Genomic DNA, 22,674 nt, shown 5'->3' with positions numbered 1-22,674 from the left:
ACTAAGAAATTTAACACTTTAAAAAATGCACACTTAAAAAAAGTCACATCCTAACCCTTTTTTAACGTCTTTTGTATCTGAAACACAAAATTGATAAGTAAATGGCCTGTGGTATATTTGCAAACAGCAGCACCACCTTCTGATCCCTTGTATATCCACAAGTCAAGAAAACCAAAAGGCTTTGACGAGACCGTACTCTTCCTTCAGAGTTTGCAACGGGTGGCCATTTCCTGAATAAAGTGTTTCAAGAGGAGAAAAGCGTTTTTTTTCACAACCTGTCTGGAGAGCGCATGTGTCTTGAGTACAGATGGGAGGTGTGACTTTCATAGCAAACCTATTGTATATGGGACGGCAACTACTGAGGGAGGGACTGTTTGTGTGTGACAAGCTAAACATCTCCAGTTACTCCCGTTCTTCCAAACATCTGACCTCAATTGCTAGTGATACAATCAAAATATGTGAGAGAACACTAAGTGCCAGGCGATGGATGTTGTGATAGACAATGCAGCCAACAAGGCTAAGAGGAGAAGGGGAGACTTGCAAGAAAAAGATGACCTTGGTGAGTAAAGTCTGGCTGTTCTGCACATACGCTACAATTCCTGCTAGAAGACTTGGAAAGAGAGAGTGGCAAGGACCATGGTAGTGAAGGCCAGTCTGATCCTCCAATGTGATGCGTGAGTCTGGATCCCTATACCAGTGTGGAGCCCCATTGACTTTTGTAGGGCTCACGGTGTTAGCCATGTGGATTCAATTGCAGGAGCAGGGCCTGCGTGATGAGTTCTTGCACAATAACCACTTTGCAAAGACAAGCATAGAGATGGCCATATATTTGTGATGCCTCAAGAAGAAAAGTGGAATCTGCATTTGCAGATTGCCTGGAAGCTTGTTTCAGAATGGCCCAAACTGATGAAAACCTGTGAAGAGCAGAGACAGGATATAGTTTCTATTTGCCAGAAAGTAACAAATATTGGCCTGAAGAGGTTTGCTGAGGAATTTCTCCAGATATTGAAGGCAGCATTGTTGGGACTTGATTCCGAACAGATTCATGAGCTATGGCTGAAGATGTTGAAGTGTGAAAGAAGACAGAAAAAAATCTTGTGCTGAACTGCAATGAGATAACTGCAAAATGCATATTCTGAAAGCATTATGACTTGCCAAGCATGAAAGCACAGGTTTAACACCACATCACTTTCCAGCTTATGAAATATTCCCATGTATGCCAGCTTCCACTCACAATTTAGGAATCAACACTTGAATATGTAGAAGAGGCTTATGCTGGTTGTTGAGTTCCATCTACAGTAATTCAACTGCAGGCCAAATCTACATTTCGGAAAGTCATGTTCTCCAATGAAATACTGAAAAATGTAACAGCCGCTCACTGGTGGAAGTCTCAAGTAAATGCTCTGGGAGGACCAAGGCTGGATCATGAAAGCAGCATCACAGGTGTTAATTGCTACAGTTTCTTTTGCTGGGACTGAATGAGTATTTTCATCACTCGGGCTGGTGTGCTCCAGGATTACAAACCTCAGGGAACAGGCGGGGCATCCATGTTGTTTTTCCTTCTCAAGCACTTTAATTCAGAAAGCCTTGAAATCACCCTCAATGAATTGGAGCACTGGGACTCAGTGGCATAATAGACTTGTGACTTTTGATCATGGATTTTAGTTATGGTTTCAAATGCTGAATTATACGTTCAGTATGGATAAATCAGTAACACGGTGTGTGTGTGAATATGGGTATAAAAAATTCACCATTTCGAACTTTGACAATGTATTGAAAAGCTAGGCAGATACTCACCGTTACCCCTGAAGTAAATATGTGGTGAGAAAAATCCAAATAGGCATTAAGAGAACATTTTAATATAAAAATACAATCTTAGGTCCTGATCCTGCAAGTACTTATACATATGCATAACTTTAATCATAGGAGTAAACCCAGTGAAGTCAGTGGTACTATTCACATGAGTAAAATTACTCATGCGCTTAAGTGTTCGTAGAATTGGTATCATAATTTTTCAATATTTTGTTTTTTGCCTACCTCAGTTTTGTGAAATTTAAATAAGATATCCTACCAGCAGTGACATTGGAAAAACCCAGCATTTATCATTCAGTTCATGTTAAATTTTAATCAGAAATTACAATAGCTCAGATTTCGGGGTTGGGTTGAGATTTGGTAACACTGATTTCAATCAGATTATTTAAATCAAAGTTTGAATGCCTGCACTTTGCAGAACAGCTGATAGTCTGAGACGACAAACCACAGGCAGAGGGAGGCAGTCAGAGGAGACACAGACATGTATGAACTCTGCCGAACTGCCCGTCAGCCAATCCATCCTTGAGCCTTGAGGACTCTCACATTCTTTCCCTGCCTTAGGCCCCACTCTCACAGCTCTGCAGTTCTAGCCCCTGTCCAGGCTGGTCAGGAGGACTGAATAGAATCCCCTTCAGCCCAGTCAGCACTGAAGGGAAGTTTGTATCAACGTACGCAACTGAGTCCTCAGGGCCGACTGCTGCCTCCCAAGTGATGAGAGAATTGAACTGGCATCTCCTTGCACTTCGGTGCTGAGTGCTCTGACTTCTAAGCACCTGGGTCTGTCTGGAATTTTTAGGGTGTAATTTTCAAAAGTGCTTGCCCTGGGTTGAACTCTGAGCCCATTTTGGCCATTGTCAACTTCCCCGGTCTAATTATGCGCCCATTACTTTTGAAAAATCCCATTATTATTATTATTATTATTATTATTATTATTTACATCTGAAAAGCCCCCTGTAATCACTTGCCTTGTTTCATTATGGTACCTGGAATTAGTTCAGAATGATCACGTCTTCCACAGGTGAAGTTGTGCAGACCTGGGAGATCTGTGGAAACAGCACTCTCAGGCCCACCAACAGTGGGAATAACCTCCTGTGATGGAGGCAAGGAGCAGTGCTGACTTGGTCTCAAGACAGCTGTATCCATCTCATGGGTGGGGAAGGGCATTTGAGGGGTGAGAGTAAAGAAAGGGGGAACAAAGGCTCCAAGAGGGACTCGGGGGAGCCTGGGAAAAGAGGTGAACATCAGAAGGTTTTCCACTTGTTAACTCTTAGCATGTAGCTTCCATGTGGGTAAGGGTTGGTGCATGTTCAGAGTAGGGGAGAGTTTTTGACAGCACCTGCCTTGGGAGTGGGGAATAGGTAGGAAACTGGGAAGTTCTTGTCTAGGCACTCAGATACCATGGTGGTGGGAGCCATACAAATACCTGGAGGTGAAATGAGTGGGTTTGAGCACTGGAGTGGGGCAGGACTGAGATATTAGAGATGAATGTGACCTAGTGGCTCCAGTGCAGTCCATCTTGTAGGGGTCCGAGCAGGATGCTCTCATGTGTGGTCCCATCAAGTGTTCCAGTGGGGCCTGCTTGTCTTCAGGAGATGGAGGCATCGGGCAGCTGGCAGGTAGCGTTTGGTGGGGTTTGCAGGAGGGTTGTGCATGGGTGGAGGGGATTGAATTGCCTGCGGGGAGGTAACAGGCAGGATCAGCACCTGCATCTATCCAGCAGCAGGATCAGAATAGCAAAATGCTGGGCTGGCCCTCAGGCACTGCCTTGGGTTTAGCTTACCCACGCTGCCCCATTATCTGTTTGTACTCAAAGGAAGGATTGCTTCTGGGCTCCTGCGCTCGCTTTCTGCTCAAAATGAAATTTGGTTGTGAAGGTACAAACCTGGGTGATACTGACAGCTTTGCTGCCCGGAGCGACTTTACTAATTACTTTCCCCTTAGCGCAGAAGGAGTTTTTCAGGGAACTGTAGGACTGAGGCACGTGTGGTCTGTTTATGTAGTCACTTGATCACAGGGAAGGCTGTTAAGAAGAGACCTGCAGCTCTCAGGTTTGTATGGCCCCGGGAAAGAGCTGGGAAGTCTTTAGGGGTTTGCTGCACTCTGGCTTCTCCAACACCCTGCTTTGTTTCTGAGATTATGTATTGTCTCCCATCAGCCTCGCAATGTTGCTGGGTTTCGGGGAACGGTCCGCTATGCTTCAGTGAATGCACACAAAAACCGAGTGAGTATCTCCATTTCTTAAGGATTAAAAGAGAAGGATTTTTCCCACCCTTGCAGCCACGAACGGTACGTCTACACTACAATAAAAGATCAGCGGCATGGCCATGGCTGGCCCGAGGCAGCTGACTCTGGCTGTGGGGCTCAAAACTGCAGTGTAGACATATGGTTCAGGCTGGAGCGCAGACTTTGAAACCCCACAAGGGGGTTGTATGGCAGAGCCCAGGCTCCAGCTCGAGCCCAACTGTCTACACAGCTATTTTTGGCTCTGCATCGTGAACCTGAGTCAATTGACCCAGGCTCTGAGACTCGATGTTGTGGGAGTTTTATTGCTGTATAGACATAGAGTAGCTCTGTAGCTGCAGGAGGGGTCGGCTGGTGTGAGTTGCTTGTTGCTTATAGCACGATGATGTGTCAAATAACTCCAGTTGAAGTGGAAAGTTATTGATCGTATGTATAAAAATATGAGCTAGTCATTGGCTTTTCTCGAATTGCCTGTCTAATATTTGACAGTTACCATATTTGCTGCTCCTTGCCATGGACCCACCGCCCCAGGGCCCCAGCAGCATGCTGGCCGTAGGAAGGCTGTGGCTCATGGCAGCCTAGCCCTGGTGACACAGAATCATAGAATATCAGGGTTGGAAGAAACCTCAGGAGGTCATCTAGTCCCACCCAATGCTCAGGGCAGGACATGGGTAACTCAGAACGAATCCTAGATTTTTTTCCTCCAAAGAGGGACGTTACTTCTGCAAAATATTTGGCCTATTTCGCCCCAGTCTCCCCCAATGTCTGGTCTTCTGCCTCTCATCCAGTATTTGTAAATATTTAAGTAGTGTTTCCTGTGTATATGGTAAAATTCTTCTAATGCTTAGACTGTGGAACTAAAGTTCCTGCCAGAAGTCCCCTCTGTCTGATCTCCTCCTTCCTCCGGCCTTTTTGCATCCCAAGTGAAATGGCTTTTAGGAGGAGATTTGGAAAAGCATATTTGTAATGACTGTAAGCGGTAAAACACGGGTACAGCGCTTTTAATCTTCACTGGGCTTCCCAGGCAGCTAATTAACCCCAACAGTTCTCCCTGGAAATAGGCAGATCAGTGTTATCCTCTCTCACAAATTGGGATGCTGACACCCGAGAGGCTAAGTGGCTAGCTCAAGATCACAGAAGGAGTCTGTGTCAGAAATGGGATTAGTATTCAGGCTTCTAGGCTGGGAGTTGCATTGTATTCTGCAGATCCCCCGCAAATGGCCTGCAGACTGCTGGAGAACAGGGATAAAAAGAAGTATTGACCAGCTCCCTGTGCATTGAGCATCATCCATTCTGTGCACTGAATGAGGCAGGGTCCTGTGGAAAAAATAGCCTGTGATTGTGTAATTACACGCATAAGCACAAGGGGTACAAGTTCAGCTTGCACGGACAACCTCATTTCCTGAGGTTGGGCGCTTGACTGTACAACCTGAATAATATTTACCCTCGTTTCTGGAAGTGTCCTGAGAATGGAGGTGACGCATGCCCAAGGCGGTGTTCATTCCCCTTGACACACAGTGGTGGCTCTGCACGTGCACCATCTCCCACACAGCAGGAAAGATGCTGTTTGGCTGTTTTTGCTTTACTTTGTCTTCCTTTTCTCCAGGAGATGGGTCGACATGATGACTTGTGGTCCCTTTTTTACATGTTAGTGGAGTTTGCAGTTGGTCAGCTTCCATGGCGCAAAATCAAGGATAAGGTAGGAAACATGGTGACTGAGGTGTAATGGGGTAAAGTCTGTCCAGCAGCTGTTCCACTCCCCTTTCCTGCACCTCAGCATAGACCAGAAGCCATTTTCCAGGGCTTTTCAGAAAGCATTGGGCAGAGTCAAGCCCTTGGGCTGTTCCACTGAAACCTTGGGTATAGGTGTCAGGGAACAACTTTCCGCCTGTCTCAAGGAGAGTGCACCACCCACAGCTGCTGAGTAAACTGACATTTACATTGAACGCACACTCCACCTCACTGCAGCAATTCTTGGAATACTCTTAAATCACCTTCAAACCAAGGCTGCTAACTAGTAAATCTGCCAGTGTACTCCCACGGTGCTTCCTGCCGCTTCCCTAGCTACGTTCATGGGACGAAAGCTGGCTTGTAACATCAGCATCGCCGGGTAGGATTTTGGCTGTACTTTGCGCACACACAAACGCTTCCTTCCCCTCTCTGATCTCCTCGCGGAGATCTGTGACGTGGCCTGAAATGCAGTGTGTGTCCCCTGGATTGCTTCCAAGCTGGAAATGAATGGTGCCGTCTCAGCTTGTCTGCCATCACCGACCACCTCAGCCCTGTCTGCTGGCCCATTGTGTCTGTCCTGTGGTGATGAGCTGACTGGTTCCTTCCCACCAGCCAGCTTCCCAGGAAGTGCTAAATGGGAGTGTTGGCTGGCGAATCAGATTGAGTCTGTGGGAATAAAACAAACCATCCAGGTGTTCCTGAAAGATCCCCCTGGGGGAGGGAAGAGCCAGAGAGCAGCCACCCCAGGAGTCTCCACTGAAGGGGCAGCTCCCAAGAGGAGTCCAAGCTTCCCTGCGTGACCAGATCAGCCTCACTTTGCTAGGGAGTGTGTGTAAGCAAGACCCTAGGGGCTCCTGAAGGGTCTGTGCTGCCCACTGCAGGCGGGTTTCGGCTGAGGGGTTAGGAGTGTGCAGCCAGGAGAATGATGGTGGGATCTGGTGTATGTCCCCTTTCTGCAGGAGCAAGTTGGCCTGATCAAAGAGAAGTATGAGCATCGAATGCTGCTAAAACACATGCCGTCTGAATTCCACCTTTTCCTGGATCACATTGCGAACCTGGACTACTTCACCAAGCCCGATTATCAGGTAAGAGACTGGCCTTGTGGAGAGCCTGGTCATGTCACTAGGGAGGGCTGCTTTGATTTCACAGGTGGAGAGGCCATTTCTGCAAAGCCGGAAAGAGGCAGGGTCATAGGGTGATTTGTCACTTCTGAGTTTTTTCCTCTCTTCTCCCACCCCATCAAACAAAAAGCCCTGACTTCTGAGGCAGACAGACCCATCACCTTGAACCTTGGTGGCGTGAGAGCTGTTTGAACATTGTCAACAGTCTTTTAAAGACAGTTAAAACATCAGTCCTACATGGCATAGTGACAGTCGGGCCTGTAGGGTGCACATTCACCCTATAAATCACCCTCTTGGAAAATCCAGGTTATATTCCTCAAGGAGCTGTGTCTGAGCTAAGCATGTTACATGTTTGCTCCCAGTAGCTGACAACTCTGCACATGCGTGTCTTCCTTCGGAGTCCCATGGGCCCTGCCTGCAGAATGAGCCCCACTGCGCAATCATGCCGGGCAGTTATGCACACATCTGGTCTGCCAGGGAGAGGAACTCCAGGCTCTAGGGATGCAGCAGCAGACCGGCAGCATGGTTTAATCAAATCAAGGTTAAAAACTTGCACACTTTCTTTTCCTAGCTCGTAAGAGGTTCTAGGCAGCCAGTGAGGAGAGGGAAAGCATTGGGAAGCAATGACTGATGCTCTCTTCATAACATTTACTTTCTATTCTTGACACCATTCTTAGAAAGGAAGGGAAAACTAATCTGTCACTTAGGCCTTGGCTACATGGGAAAGTTGCACCAGTTTAACTTAAATCACTTTTGAAGTTTATTTAGTTAAACCAATGCAAACCCCTGGAGGGGCGAACCAGCCTGCAGATTTGGTGGCTGCATCCCACCGAGATGAAGTGACTTGACCAAGGGCATGCAGGAAGGCACTGGCAGACCCAGGGATTGAACCCTGAGTCCTCGTCCAGAGTGTTAATCACAGTCCATCCTGGTGCTCGGGTAGGGGGAGGGCTCCCCACACTGTGCACAGATGGCTAAGCTCCCCCGGCTCCTGTCGTGTAATTGACTCACCCAGCACCAGGCGGGCAAGCTGCGGCAGAGCCCAGGCCAAACCCCAGGTGTCCAGGCCTCCATCCATTGCCTTACAGAGACCATCCTTCCCCCTGCTGCAGCTACTGTCTCACTCCCTGCACTGAGCTGCCACCATGGGTGACTCCTTGCTAGGGCAATTCAGCCTTGTGTCTTACAGGCTGTGGGCAGCAGAGCCAAAGCCGTGCATTCAGCCCCTTTACTTCCAAAGGCAGGGCAGCTGAGTTACTGCTGTATGGGAGACCTGGGGTCTCAGCCCAGCTCTGCCAGCAGGCACATTTTCTTTTCTATGTGAGCAACTTCTCAGTTACCTGAGCTGAGAATGAGGGATTTTCCATTTGGAGGATAAGGCTGTAAGGCCTTGGTTAATATTAAGTATACAGCAGTACTAACACCAGTCAGCGGAACAGAGGACTTGCATTCATATCTGTCTAGCTCCTAGGCCAGATCACCTTCCCCTAGGTGACTGGATAGTTTGTATGGAAGGGCTCTCTCTCTAGGGTCTGGACTCAGTGCTGGTGTTCCATGCATTGCTCTCTGCAGCCCACCGTGCCACTCCAGAGCATCACCTCTAAAGTCCAGTAACTTTGGAACGATCAAGTTCTGGAGCTGGTTCTTGCTGCTGGGCACTAGATCTCAGCTGGGGGATCACCACGATATTAGCTTTATGGCTCTTACCCATTATTTTCCCCTATCTCCACTCAAAAAAGCATTATAAAAAGTTACAGTTTGTAAAAGAGGTCATGTTTGGCAGTGCTACGTCTCATGGGACACGTTACCAAATGACCCCAAATGTGCCCCATAAACTTCATCTGGGGCCCTAACTGGGCATTCCTGTTTCCAGGCTGATCTGAGAGGGGACGTGGCTTTTAGAACAGGCTGAAAGTTCAGCTTTCTAGAGACAGGCTGGTAGAACCTTAGCTATGCGAAGCCCTGTGATACCGGAGAAAGAGGTACCAACTGGAGCTGGTCAGAAGATTTTCATCAAAAGTTTTCTGGCAGAAAATGTTTGACAAATGCAGAATTTTGAATAAAATCATTTTCTCTGTGTGAGGGGGAATGATGGTAGGGGAGAGAATTTAAAAAAAATAGTTTCAAAAGTTTTGTTTTGGAAAATGTTTGAAATTTAGTTTCAAAACATTTCAATCTGAAATGTCTTTTGTGTGATGTTTTTCACTTTTATACTATTTCTATCTAGTATTTTACATTGTTTCATGACAGATAGTAGTAATGCATAAGAAGACATGGCATGTTATCATAGGACGGGGCTTGTCATATTATGCACTTTTACCAGTAACGTCATTTTATGATGTTAATCATCATATAGCCAAAGTATTCTTTTCTATTTTTATACTTTCAATAAGAAAAGAAGGTAAGCACTTAGTATTGTAATAAGAGGAGCAGCTGTTTTCAGTCTCCTAGAGAAATGATTCCAGGGTAACACCAGAAAACTGAAAACAGCTGCTCTTCTAATTAGCACACTCAGCATTTATCTCATTTTCTAGATGCAAGTGTCAGTGTCAGATTGTTTCATTACAACACAAACAGGAAACACTTTGAGCTAGATTAGAAAATAAGGAGGTTTCAAGCTGTACTAAGTAGCAGCTGTCATTAATGCTTTTTTGTAATGAAAAAAACAAAATAGTATATTTTGACTAGTCTATGATGTTATGATGTGATGTCACATGCACTACTGCCGATGTAATGAAATTATGTAAAAATTATAAAATAACATGAAAAAATTAACAGTTTGTTTTGAAACAAACTTTGGAATTTTTTCTGAAATTAAAATTTCAAAACTGAATTATTTCAGAATTTCGGTTTCACGGGAAATTTTTAAAAAATTTAAGTTTTTTGTTCCGATTCTGAACTAAAATAAATTTCAAAATGTCACAAATCCCCGTGAAATGGAAATTGTGAGTTTGAACAAGCTCAGTGTTTCAGGCATTCTTTAAAGCAGCTGCCAGCTGTTACAGGTCCTATACCTTCCTCCTTGTTGCTATGTTTATTCTTCTAGCTGATCATGTCAGTGTTTGAGAACAGCATGAAGGAACGAGGCATTACTGAGAACGAGGCCTTTGACTGGGAGAAAGCTGGAACGGATATTTTATTGTCTACAAGCACCTCCACGCCACCACAGCAGAACACCAGGCAGACAGCAGCCATGTTTGGGTGAGTGTTATGGTCACACGTGTCATGGTGTCAGCAAGCATTGGGCGAAGGGAGAGTCAGTGGAAGGGACACAGCCCATGATTGCCCTGGATAATAGGATTAGGTACAGAAGCGTTGTTTGTTTGGCTGTAGAGATGAAGTGTGTATAATACGGTGTGCCGAAGTCACTGGATTGTACCTGGATCCCGAGCATTTGTCTTGGTGTTGTCATGTTGTATGTTCTCCTGGGAACGTTCCCCTGGTTACGCTGTTACATTAGGAGGGTGCTGCACATGACATGGTGCGTGGCACTAACCGTTGTGCCAGTGCACATTACACGGTCCCTGGTGCTTGCCAGAGAAAACCGTGTGCTGATACACATTATGTGGTATCTGGCTTTCTCCAGTGGGGTCCATGACCCTGGGACAAAGAGCTATTTAGATATTTTTAAATGGTCTGGAAAAACTCCTCCTCCAGGGATTGAAAAGATTGGGATTCCTTGTTTTAGCGAGGTGGCAAATCAGAGGGGCCGTGACAACAGTCAATAGAGCAATAAAGGGCTCAGAAAAGGGGAGTGGGACGTTCTCTTCTCCCCGCCTCACAGCGTAAGGATAGGGGACAGTCAGTGAAACTGAAAGGTGGCAAATTCAAGACCGATGAAAGGAAATGGTTTTTCACAGAATGTATGATTAACCTCAAACTCCTCATCACAGGAAATTGCAGAGGCTGGGAGCTTCTCAGATGAAAGAAACTGGATGTTTATATGGGTGGCAAGACTATCTAGCATTCTAATAGCGAGTGCTAACATGTTTTGGCAGGGATATTAGATCTTGTATTCTGGGGTTTAAGCCAATCTCTACCTGTTAGAGATCAGGGTAAAACCTAATGGGGGGGTAGCTTAGCCCATATCTGCCTCTTCAGTATCCCTTCGCTTTCCGCTGGATCATCAGTAGCAACCCCATCCAAGACAGGAGACTGGAGTAGGTGGACCCTGAGTCAGTCCTGTCTGATACTTGCTTTGAATAAACATAAGCAGGTGGCATGTTTAGAATCTTCTAAGTGGTTTAGCAGCACAATCCAAGAGGAGGCAACTGGAATTTTCTCTGAAGTCACCTAGGTGCTTATGAGGATCCTGTCATACCTGGACGACGAGCACCTGCTCCATCTCACTGGGTAGGACAACATGGTTCAGGTTTATGGAGCCCCATTGGCTTGAGGCTAGATGGACTCTTCATCTACAGCAGGCTATTCCCTAATGGTCCATTCTGGGGAGTCCAGCAGCTTCTCTGAGGCAGGGGTTTTCAGCCTGGAGGTTGTGACCCCCAAGGGGTCATGTATAGGTCTGGGGGACTCCCTTCCTTTTTGGCTAGAGGGGAGGAGTTTCGTGAACTTGTTGTGGCATGCATTGCTGGCCTGGGAAAGGTTACGACGCCTGATGCAGCCAGCCTGGCAGCTCCTACATATGGCATGGGGCGCTGAGGCAGGTCCATGGTGCAGGATATATCAGGGTCCTGGTTCTCTCTGTGATCAGAGTTGTTGTTTTGTCTTGATGTCCCCAATAGAGTGGTTAACGTCACTCCAGTTCCTGGGGACTTGCTGCGTGAGAACACTGAAGATGTCTTACAGGGTGAACACTTGAGCGACCAAGAGAATGCTCCTCCGATTCTGCCAGGCCGGCCAGTGGAAGGGCTGGGCCAGGCTCCTAACATGGCCTTCAATGAGACCGAGGTTTGGGAAGAGACAGACGTGAACCGCAACAAACTCAGGATCAGCATCAGCAAAGTAAGGAACCTTCCTCTTGTCCAACAGTGAGATGTGCGTGCCCAGCTCAGGCCGTAGATTTAAAACCAGAAGGGACCACTGTGACCATCTGGTCTGACCTCCTGTACAATGCAGACCAGAGAACCTCACCCAGTGGGTGCTGCCCTGAGGGAATTCTTTCTCCCTGCTACATGTGTGATGCTGTCTAGCCCAAACACTTGTGGTTGAACTAATGTGTGTCTTTGAGACATCTCAGCTCTATATAAAGACTCCAAGCTTTGAAAGATTTGCCCCATCCCTTGGGAAGCTGCTGTAGTATGAGACATCTTCTTCCCTTGTAGGTACTTATAAACCAAGATCAAGTCACCTCTTTATCTTGTCTTGGATAAGCTTGAGCTCCATAAGTTTCTCACGGCTAGGCAGGTTTTCCACACCTCAAATCATCTTTGTAGCTCTTCTCTGAATTGCAGTTCGAGTTTTTTAGCATACCTTTTGATGTGTAGAAACCAGAAATGGGCACAGTACCTGGCAGTGGTCTCACCAGTGAGGTAATATCACCTCCCTACTCCCACTCAATATTCCTTCATGTTAGCATTATGCCACAGCATTGCACTGGGAGCTCATGTCCAATTGGTTTTCCCCAGGATCCCAAAGACCTTTAATCACTGCTTTTCTAGACAGAGCCTCCATCCAGTAAATGTGACCTGCATTCATTGCTTCTAGATGAATGACCTTGAATTTCATTGTTTACAAACACCTATTACTTGATTACTGCCATCTCATCAAGTGGTCCAGATCACTCTGTGTCAGTGACCTGTTCCCATCATGATTTACCCACCAATCTTTTGTCATCTGTTTCTTACCAAGGCTTTTATATTTTCTTCCAGATCATTAATAAAAATGCCAAATATTTTTGGACCAAGAATCGGTTTCTGCAGGACCCCACTAGAAACTCTCTCATTGGATGATGATTCCACATTAACAGTTAGGTTTGAGATCTGTCAGGCAGTTTGTCACCCATTTCATATGTGCCATACTGATTTTTAGTACTAATTTTTTTATCGACGTGTCATATGGTACTAAGTCCAAGTATATAATGTCAGCGTGGTTATCTTTATCAACTGGACTTGCGATCTTGTCAAAGAATGATAGCAAGTTCGTTTGGCAAGTCCTTTTTGCCACAAAGGCCTGTTGATTGACATGGATTATATTCCGATCCTTTAGGTCTTTGTGGATTGAAACTCATATCAACCTTTTCATGGCTTTGCCTGGAATCAATGGCAGGCTAACCGCCCTGTCGTTATCCAGGTCATTCCATGCATGCCTTTTATATGTTGGCACGGCATTAGCTTTCTTCCAGGCCTCTGGAGCTACTTAGTATTCTAGTATTTATTAAAAATTAACATCACTAGTCTGGAGAGCATCACAGCCAACTCATTTAAAACTCTTGGATGCAAGTATTGTGGACTGGCATGTTTCATTTAGAGACTGATGTGTAGTGGAGACAGGATCATACACTAGAATGGGGAAGCTTTGTTTCCGTCATGTCTTACATTCTTTCGTCCATATTGTGGAAACCATATGCCACAAAAATCTGTAACTCCTGGTTCCAAAAGTCACCTCAGCTTTTTCTGTTCTTGAGAGCCACCAAATATACTGCAGCTTCTCATTTGGGCCTGAGACACCCCTGACAGCCCTGGCACAGAAAATCCACTTGGTGGTTTTCCTTACGGGTGCTCATTTTGGCTCATGAAGGAGTTATGTCAAATTGTTAGTCTTGGAGCAAGTGCTGCTGGTCTGATTTCCCTCTCTGGTCTGCTCCAGTTTGCAGCCATAGACCTTCCTGTCGGTTTCTTTTGCTCATCATTCTTTGTATTCCAGCTGGATGGTACATACAAGGTACTGGGCCTGGAAAACTCAGCTTCCCCTATCATGCCAGTCTGATTTCCTTCAGAGATAGATGTGAGTTATACCAGGAGCCTTCATGTCAAAGGAGGCATTCAGACCTCCTTTCTGCACAGTAATGGTACATCTTAACAGTGCTGAATGCCAGAGCACTGGTGAGCCATGCCAGAAGGTCACCCACAGTAAGAGAGGCCTCTTCAGGAGCCACAGTCTGACCAGGGTGACCTTCCATCAGTCTGAGTGTGCTGTTGTTTCTTGCCAATTTCCAGGAGAAACAGTTGAGGACCTCCTGCAGGTGCTGAGCACCTAGAGCTCCCAGAGACTTCAGCAAAAATTGCAGTTGCTTGACACCAAGCAGGGTTGGGGGCATATCATCCCGCCCCACGAAACTCAGGCCTCTCCTTTTTTTTCTGTCAAAGAACATAAGACCGGCCATACTGGGTCAGACCAAAGATCCATGTAGCCTAGTATCCTGTCTTCCGACAGAGGCCAATGCCAGGTGCCCAGAGGGAATGAACAGAACAGGAAATCATCAAGTGATCCATCCCATTCCAGAGGCTGTAGCTGCGTGCTGCATGTTTTCAGATAAAAGGACACAGCAGCAGAGCTGCAGCTAATCCTGCTTTGCAGATGAGTCCCAGTCAGCCCTGGGCAGAAGGAGCTGCTGCTGCTCAGTGTAAGTAAGCTCCCAGCTATGTCGCTGCTTCCAGTGTCAGTCCCAGACTCCTGTGCTGCGTCAGCACCAGCCTGAATGCTGTGGCAGCGTCTGAAGCTCTCCTTTCTCCATTGCTGCTTGCACCACTGCTGACACCACCACTGTCCTCCTGGGCATCCTGTCCTGCAGCCCTGGGGCTGGTCTGACTCTCCTCTTGTCCCCCGCATTCAGGCACCAGCCAGAACTTGCCGCTTTTCTCCACATCTCTCAGATCCAACCCTTTCTCTCTCTCCCATCCAGGCCCTCTGCAGCTCCCCACTTCACTGATGCAGCCACCTGCCTCTGTCCTCCCTGCTCCCTTCCAAGCTATGCAAAACCCTGGGCTGAGATCCGCTTCCCAGTCGGCCGTTACTCCGACCAAAGCCTCCCATTGACCTCCCTTTCTCCGCTGCATCAGGGTCCTTGCTCTACAGCCCTTCACAACTCAGTCCCGCATTCTTCCTCGCCGCCCCTTGTGCAGAGAGCTGCCCTGGACTAGCCCATGAAATCACTGCCATCTCCTCCAGACCTGCTCCTGTGATCGCTGCAGGAAATCGCCAGGTGATCCTGGGCACACGCTCAGCAGGGAAGCGGGTTCATTATTTAGCTCTTCGTTTCACATACAGTCTAAACAATTTCTATCCTCTGGCATATGTCCACGGTCAGGCCTGCTCTGCACACACAGTTTGTACCACTGTCTCTTAGGGGCTGATTTTTCACTGATGGGGCATACCAGTCCCACCTAAACTGTGGACGCAGGTATGCTGTTAAAAAGATGCCTTATCCCAATCTGGCTTATTCCCATTCCTCTACAGAAATAGCTACCAGTATAAAATACTATCACTCAGTGCAGCCACATCTGCTCTGGGGGCATTATCTGCTATAGTTACAGAACTACAACCTTGGTACTCCTCTTGTCCTCCCTCCCCAGTTCCCTCCTGCTTGTTACACTCACGTCTTGTGTCGATGGTAAATTCTGTGGGGCAGGTACCGTCTCCTGCTGCCAGCACAAGAGGGCCCAAGTCAGGCGTGGGCCCCTGAGCACTGCCAGAAGACCAGGGACTACATAACACCCAGCCCCTGCCAGAAAAGCAGCCCTGGCACAGGCGCAGGCTCCGGGCAGCCACGCCAGGGTCCCAGGCAGGAGGTATGACAGAGATGATTCTCCCTTGGCCACCTCCACTCCCTTAGCTGCTGCAAGAGTTTTTTTTAAAAGCGAGTTCACTCCAAACATACAAATAGATTAGGTTGAGGAGGTGCATGACGCTCATCCAGAAAAAACCCTCTTATTCTGAAGTAAGAGGTCCACACACGGTGTTATTCCAGGACAGCTGTTCTGCTTTAAATTTACCCCCTTCCTTCATGTGAAATAGCTTTTGTGTGTTAACAAGCCCCTACGTTCCTCCAAGCGCAGCCAGCACAGGCCATGAGAAGACAGCTGTGGTTGTATTGTTCTGGAAGGAAGAGACAGGAGAGATTCAAACCCAGAGCAAGCGTCCCAGCCATGCTGGGTTCTCCCCCGTGTCTGCCATCAGCTCCTTGACATTCTCTGTGTTTTCCCCCATACAGACCCAGTGCATGATGGAAGAGGAACAGAGAAGTGCTGTCTGCCCCAGCTCCCCGATACGGGCGCCTCCAGACTCCCCTACCACTCAAGTGCGCTCTCTGAGATACCGTCATGTGAACAGCCCTGAGTCGGAGCGCCTCTCCACTGCCGAAGGCAAAGCAGATCTACACGAGAGAAGGTTTGCTCACACACCACAGCATCCCTTTCTGCTATGCCCTGGGAAATGAAGGGCAAGTGAGCCCAGTGGCCTCCTGCTCTGCAGGGGGTATGGCTGGATTTGTAACACATTGTAAAGTATTTTTTTTTCAGCCTCAGTGTCTCTCTGGCTTTTGGTACCGTTATTGGCATGACACGCTATGCAGGGGCTGCCTACATAGGCTCCTCCTCCTCTTCGCCCCTCTATAAAACCACCACGTCTCTCTTGTGAAGCCTAGAGACGTTTGTGCAGAGGACGCCTGGCTGGTTTGCCAGCTGGCATCTTGCTGGCATTGAGAAACAAGCCCCGGATGGTGCCAGTTGTTTTATACTCAGCATGCTGCCGTGCTCTCAGCTGGAAACTCAGCGGGTCCAAAGGGCTGGCAATCTAGGGCTGTGCCATTCTTGAGAGTCCCAGTAGGAGGGTGGCTTCAGAAGGAGAGGTTAGAAGCTCTGGGATGGCAGGACAGGTGTGCAGAGGGGTTGCTGGAGGCTTGGCAACAGGAAGGGGGGATGGGGGTCACTCGCCGGTGGGGGCAGAGAGTCACAGCTGGAAAGGCAGGCGGTTTGTTAGAGGGAGGCAAAGGTGAGTCTAGCAACCAGAGAGTGTTCACAGCACGTGGCTGGCAGCAGGAGAGAGGTGGGAATGGACCGCTAGCCACACAAATATGCCCCACCATTCTGAAAGTTAAATGGGACACACCTAGACTGGAGTTTACCTTGCTGTCCCTGAAGTGCTCGCTTTACCCATTCACCTCCTGGCTGGGGGAGCGCAGAGAAGCGTGCTTGTGTGTGCGCACAGCGCACTGGGAATCTGGAGCACAAGCCCCGACTTCAAGTAGCAAAGGCCACAGGAAAACCTTGTGTCAGATCTGTGGAGAACGAGGCCGCAGTGGCTGTAATGAGGAAGAGGAGCAGTTTAGGGTAGAGGTAGGAAATGAGCGTGCCATGAAGTTCAGCACTGGGGCTGTTCTGGTGTGGCTTGGATAGAAATCTGAACCTGCTGATGACACAGAGAGGTGTGGGATCACCAGGATTCAGACAAAAAGAATGAGGAGTCCTTGTTGCACCTTAGAGACTAACAAATTTATTTGGGCTTAAGCTTTTGTGAGCTAAAATCCACTTCATCAGATGCATACAGTGGAAAATACAGTAGGAAGATATATATACACAGAGGACATGAAAAAATGGGTGTTGCCATACCAATGGGTATAGCCACTGTAATGAGAGTGATCAATTAAGGTGGTCTGTTATCAGCAGGAGAAAAAAACCTTTTGTAGTGATAACCAGGACGGCCCATTTCAAACAGTTGACAAGAGGGTTTGATTAACAGTAAGGAAAAAATTACCATGGGGAAATAGTTTTTACTTTGTGTAATAACCCATCTACTCCCAGTCTTTATTCAAGCCTAATATAATGATGTCCAGTTCTGCAGTTTCTCATTGGAGTCTGTTTTTGAAGTTTTTTTGTTGAAGAATTGTGACTTTGAGGTCTGTAATTGAGTGACCAGGGAGGTTGAAGTGTTCTCCTACTGGTTTTTGAATGAATTATCACATTGGCATCAATATTTCCCTCTCTGGAAGAGGGCAAATGGTTTGTGGCTCTCAACGTGGAAGACGCATACTTTCACATGCACATTTACCCAGGTCACAGAAGGTTCCTCAGGTTCCCCGTTGGTCAAGACCATTACCAATTCAGAGACCCCCACACTCGGTCCATAAATTTCCTAGAAGTGACCTTGGACTTGACTGCAGCAAGAGCCGATCTACTTAACAAAAGATTCCATGCCAAGGAGACCCCATAAACCAGGTCACCCTCAGACCTTGGACTGCAGTCAAAGCTTGCCTCTCCATCCTTGGCCACAAGGTCTCATGCACACACATGATACCATTTGCCAGGCTCCATCTCTATTGCTGTCCAACCTGGCTTCAGTCAGTCTACTCACCAGAAAAAGTCAGCATCATTGCCAAAGTAATTATTCTGTCCAGAGTTCTAGCCTCTCTTGTCTGACAGACAAAGCCTGTAGAAAGTTTGAGTGGGGACTCCTTTCCTCACACCTACATCCTGAAGGGACTTCTTAGATCCTTCCCACCATTAGTGAAGCCAACCCCGCAATGGGACCTCAACCTCATTCATTCATCTCTCACCAGACCTCCCATCAAACTTTTAGCCACATGGTCTGTGTCCCACCTCTCGATGAAAGTTGTCTTCCTAGTTGCCATCACATCAGCTAGAAGAATCAGTGAACTAGGAGCACTCATGGCAGTCCTACCATATATACCTTTCATAAAGGAAAGATCTCTCTTCACCCCCACCTGGAATTCATCCCTAAAGTAATTTCAGAGTTGCACATGAGAGAAAGAACCCACTTACCAATTTTTTTTTTCCAAAACTACATGAGTCTGATAAGGAAAGGCTGCTTCATTCTCTAGATGTCTGAAGAGTGCTGGCCTTTTCTGTACAAAGAACAAAAGCACTTAGAAAGATGCCTAGATTTTTTGTGTCAATAGCAGAGAAATCAAGGTGTCAAGCTCTATTTGCACAGAGACTTTCTAAGTTGATCTCTGGCTGCATTATCCTTTGCTACCAACTAGCTCACATCCCTCTTTTGGAGGGAGTAAGGTCTCATTCTGTCAGAGCACAAGCCACCTTTGCTGCATGTCTGAGAGACGTACCTCTACTGGAGATACGTCGGGCAGCTACCTGGAGCTCGTTACGCTTTGGTCCAGTCTTCTATGACAGACACAGCTGTGGGGACAGCAGTATTAGTCAGCCGTCACTTCTGTGCCCTCACACCCACCTTCTGTTTGACTGTTACTTGCAAATCTCCCATGTGTGAACTAGACATGGGGACCAACGGATACTGCTACTTAAAATCTCCAGACTCAGGCTCATGGTATGCATGCGTAGTCACATGTGGAAGACGGATAGGAACCACACATATTGAAGACCCTCCAGTTACAGATAAGTAACCTCCACTTACTTGCCCTACATAGTAACTGGAGTTCTTTGCGATGTGTGCCCCCTGTGGGTGCTCCACTACCCAGCCTTCTTTCCCTCTGCTTTAGAGTTTCCTCTGAGGGACTTGTGATGGAGAAAGAACTGAGGGGAGTTCACCCATGCAGCCCTATATAGCCTCGGTGTAGGGCATGAGGATGTGTAGGGCGCATATGCAGGCCAAATGAGCACTGCTACTGAAAATCTCTGTTCAGACGTGCATGGAATAGACATAACCTCTGGCTGAGTTACTGTAGAATTCAAATCGTGGTTTAAAGACTTGAAGTTATAGAGAATCTTCCATTTACACTAATTTAAACCTGCAAGTGACCCGTGCCCCACAGTGCAGAGAAAGGCACAATCCCCAGGATTTCTGACCCAGGGGAAAATTCCTTCCTGACCCCAAATATGACAGTCAGTTAGACCCTGAGCACGTGGGCAAGGCCTGCCAGAAAGATATCTGGGAAAGAATTCTCTGTAGTAACGCAGAGCCCTGCCCATCCAGTGTCCCCTCTTCAGTTGATGGGGATTTTTGCTACTGGCAGTTGCTGATGGGCCACATACCATTGTAGACAGTCCCATCAGACCATCCCCTCAATAAACTTGTCAAGCTCAGTCTTGAAGCCAGTTAGTTTTTTTTTGCCCCACGGCTCCTCTGGGAAGGCTGTAAAAACCCTGATATGAAATGAGCATCCAGTATTCCCTCTGTCTTCAAGGCACTTTTGTAGTCTGGGTTAGAGAACTGGTCATCAGGTTACAGAAGGCATAGTGCCAGGAAACAACAGTGCTGCTGTAAACAGACTGACCACAAGGAGGGCGGCTTAAAGGGGTGTTTCCCAGTGGTGTGTAACTGCCATATTCTCCTTGTAGTCATTTAAAAGGAAAAGACATGAAGTTAGCCCTAATCCTGAAGCAAGTTGGAGGGGATTTCTTTATATCATTGTAGGTTCTAGTTACACGTTTTGGGTTAAGCTGGGTTATATATTGCTTGGGTATATGACAGAGAATCGGGGAAGGGATCACATGGGTTTTCTGAGAAACTATGTGGGTTATGTGTTGGCTCCTAATGTCCTTGTGGTCCTAAATCTGGGCTCAAATCTTGGTTTCTTTGACTTGTTTTCAGATCTCGCGTGGACTTACCTTGCTCCCCTTCCCGGCTGGTGTGTTCCTCCCAACCAGCACAGATGCTGTCCATCGACACTGGCCAAGTAGACCGTCAGGCAAGCGGCAGGATGGATGTGTCTGCTTCCGTGGAGCACGAGGCCCTCAGCAATGCTTTCCGCTCCGTGCCGCTGGCAGAGGAGGAGGACTTTGATAGCAAGGAGTGGGTTATCATTGATAAAGAGACGGAGCTGAAGGACTTTCAGCCAGGTGCTGAGCCGAGCACTTCTGGAACTACAGACGAAGAGCCCGAGGAGCTTAGGCCAATTGAAGAGGGCGAGGAGAGGAGGCGATTGGGGGCAGAAGCTGCAGTCCGGCCGAAGGTCCATGATGGGAGAACATGGGGGATGCAGCCTGTGACTGAGGAGGACAGTTCACACAGGCACGAAGGACACTGTCAAACGGTATCTGACACCAAACCCGAACAGCAGCCAGGAAGCCCAGCCCAGTTATCCTTACACTCAGCACCAGCTCTCCGACAGCACAGACGGGAGTCTGAACCGACCGGGCCTCAGAGACAGGTAAGACATACAAATGAACCGCAGCTCACCCACTGCGCTGGTCTTCTCTGCCTCGTACTCTCCTTGCGTAGCTTAGGAAAGGTGCCATCTGGGCAAGCCCCTGCTGCACTCGGGAATTTTGCTGATCCCAGCACTGGTGCCTTTGAAAACTCACCCCCTGTCCAGGCTGACACGTCAGAGGTGCTCCCAGTACTGGTCAGACCACACCAGTGCTCAGTGTGTCTTGTGACCATCTCCACCTGCTCCGGGTCCATTTGAGCCGTGTCAGGGCAAGGGCGGGCGGAAGGCGAGGCACTCATCATGGCAGCTGAGTGCGTCAGTGAGAGCAGGCAGGGTCGTCTCTCAGTCCTCCGCCCTGGGTCTAGGCAGGCCAGAGGGCTGCAGCAGTGGTGTTCAGACGGTCTCAGATCTGACCCAGGGCCGGTTTGGGGCAGGCCCCGGCGGGGACAGGTTACAAAACAGCTCTTTGAAAATGAAACTCGGTTAAGAACAAGAAAATGTGTACGTGAACTCCCCTTCCCTGGGTAATCACCATCTGTCTGAACAAATGCACACCTGCAGACATACACACGCACATACACACCGCAAAGCAGACACCCAGACCCATTGTTGTTGTTAGGGGTGGGTTGTTTTCAGGCATGCTCAGTAAGTACTCTGTGTCTCCCAGATGTTCAGGAAAGGGCGGTCTGCACTCCAGGGAGAGTACAATGCTAGGGACGGGTGTGCGCTTCTGCCAGGGACTGGTATTTGCATGGTTGTGAGGCTCCCCAAGCAGCAAACGGACCCAGAGATGCTTCCAAAGACATGGCCAGGACATAGTAAGACCATGCCTTGCCCCATGGGGCCCTCCATTGGGCCAGTGAGTAGTCCCGGGTGGCCCATCGCTTCCCAACACCTCGAGGCCCTGAGTGGTGCAGAGTGTGGGCTGTGGGTGTGGAGCAACCAGGACATCTGTGTGGGGCTGTAGCCACTGTGGGGAGACTAGAACCACTGGAAACAATCACAGGATGGGGCAAGGCACACCCTTGGGTTCTGTCCCACCTAGAACCTGTGTCAGCTGTGAGGCCCCACTAGAGATATGCAGTGGATACACAGAACCCTGGGAACGTCCTGTCTGCTGTGCATCTGCTCCCAGGAGCTGGGCCTGCAGTTATGGGCGAGGACTCGCCGGGGACAGATACAGCAGTGGCAGGAGACATGGAGATAATGGGCTTATGGGTGACTTGCTGCTAACGTGCCAGGCAGCCCGTGTCCAGCAGGCTGTCAGATGCAGTCTCCTCCCATGTTCTTTATGCATCAGATCACCCCTTCCTAGCCGCTCCCTGAGTTCCTGGTCTTGGATCCAGGCGCATGGCTGCTCAGCGCTGCCAGCCAGCGCCGGGTTTGGTTGAATGGTTGGTTTTGCCTCTCACTTACAGCCATGCTTAGACCCTACAACTGCCTCTCAGTGCACAGCGCAGCTCTGAGGGGAGGACCGTGCACTGGGCAGTCACGAAGCCTCTACTCCTGCGTGAGAAGTGAATGGGTGGGGAGGAGGACAGTAGCTGGGAGGGAAGCTCTCCGAGCCAGCACTGTGATGGGGGAAAGGAGCTGTGTAGAGCTAAGGGCCCTGACCACCGCATGCTTTTATCCAGTCCTCTCTCAGGGGGACTTGGCTTGTGCCGGCATGGCAGCTGGCTGTTGTAACAGCCCCAGCATCACTTGGTGAGCGGAGGGGCTCCGTCCGTGCAGCATGGCCTACGTGCCATGAGCTAACTCCAGGAAGCCTAAGAATCTGTTAAAGCTCTG

The 22,674-nt window shown here is 48.2% G+C and overlaps 1 protein-coding gene across 2 annotated transcripts in view; it reads left to right on the top strand.

Annotated features, from left to right (window-relative positions):
* The window catches only part of TTBK1 (tau tubulin kinase 1), a 129,487-nt gene that overhangs the window by 72,400 nt on the left and 34,413 nt on the right, over nt 1–22,674 (top strand). For both annotated transcript variants that reach the window (XM_032790824.2, XM_075064516.1), the window contains 7 exons: nt 3,968–4,033; nt 5,660–5,752; nt 6,744–6,869; nt 9,952–10,106; nt 11,648–11,867; nt 16,015–16,190; nt 20,328–20,886. In XM_032790824.2, coding sequence (XP_032646715.1) covers nt 3,968–4,033; nt 5,660–5,752; nt 6,744–6,869; nt 9,952–10,106; nt 11,648–11,867; nt 16,015–16,190; nt 20,328–20,886 — 1,395 coding nt within the window. The remainder of the gene's footprint in view (nt 1–3,967; nt 4,034–5,659; nt 5,753–6,743; nt 6,870–9,951; nt 10,107–11,647; nt 11,868–16,014; nt 16,191–20,327; nt 20,887–22,674) is intronic.

This window comes from Chelonoidis abingdonii, chromosome 3, assembly GCF_003597395.2.
Source record: "Chelonoidis abingdonii isolate Lonesome George chromosome 3, CheloAbing_2.0, whole genome shotgun sequence".
In the NCBI taxonomy this organism is placed as follows: domain Eukaryota; kingdom Metazoa; phylum Chordata; order Testudines; family Testudinidae; genus Chelonoidis; species Chelonoidis abingdonii.
This window is presented reverse-complemented; position numbering and strand designations above follow the sequence as displayed.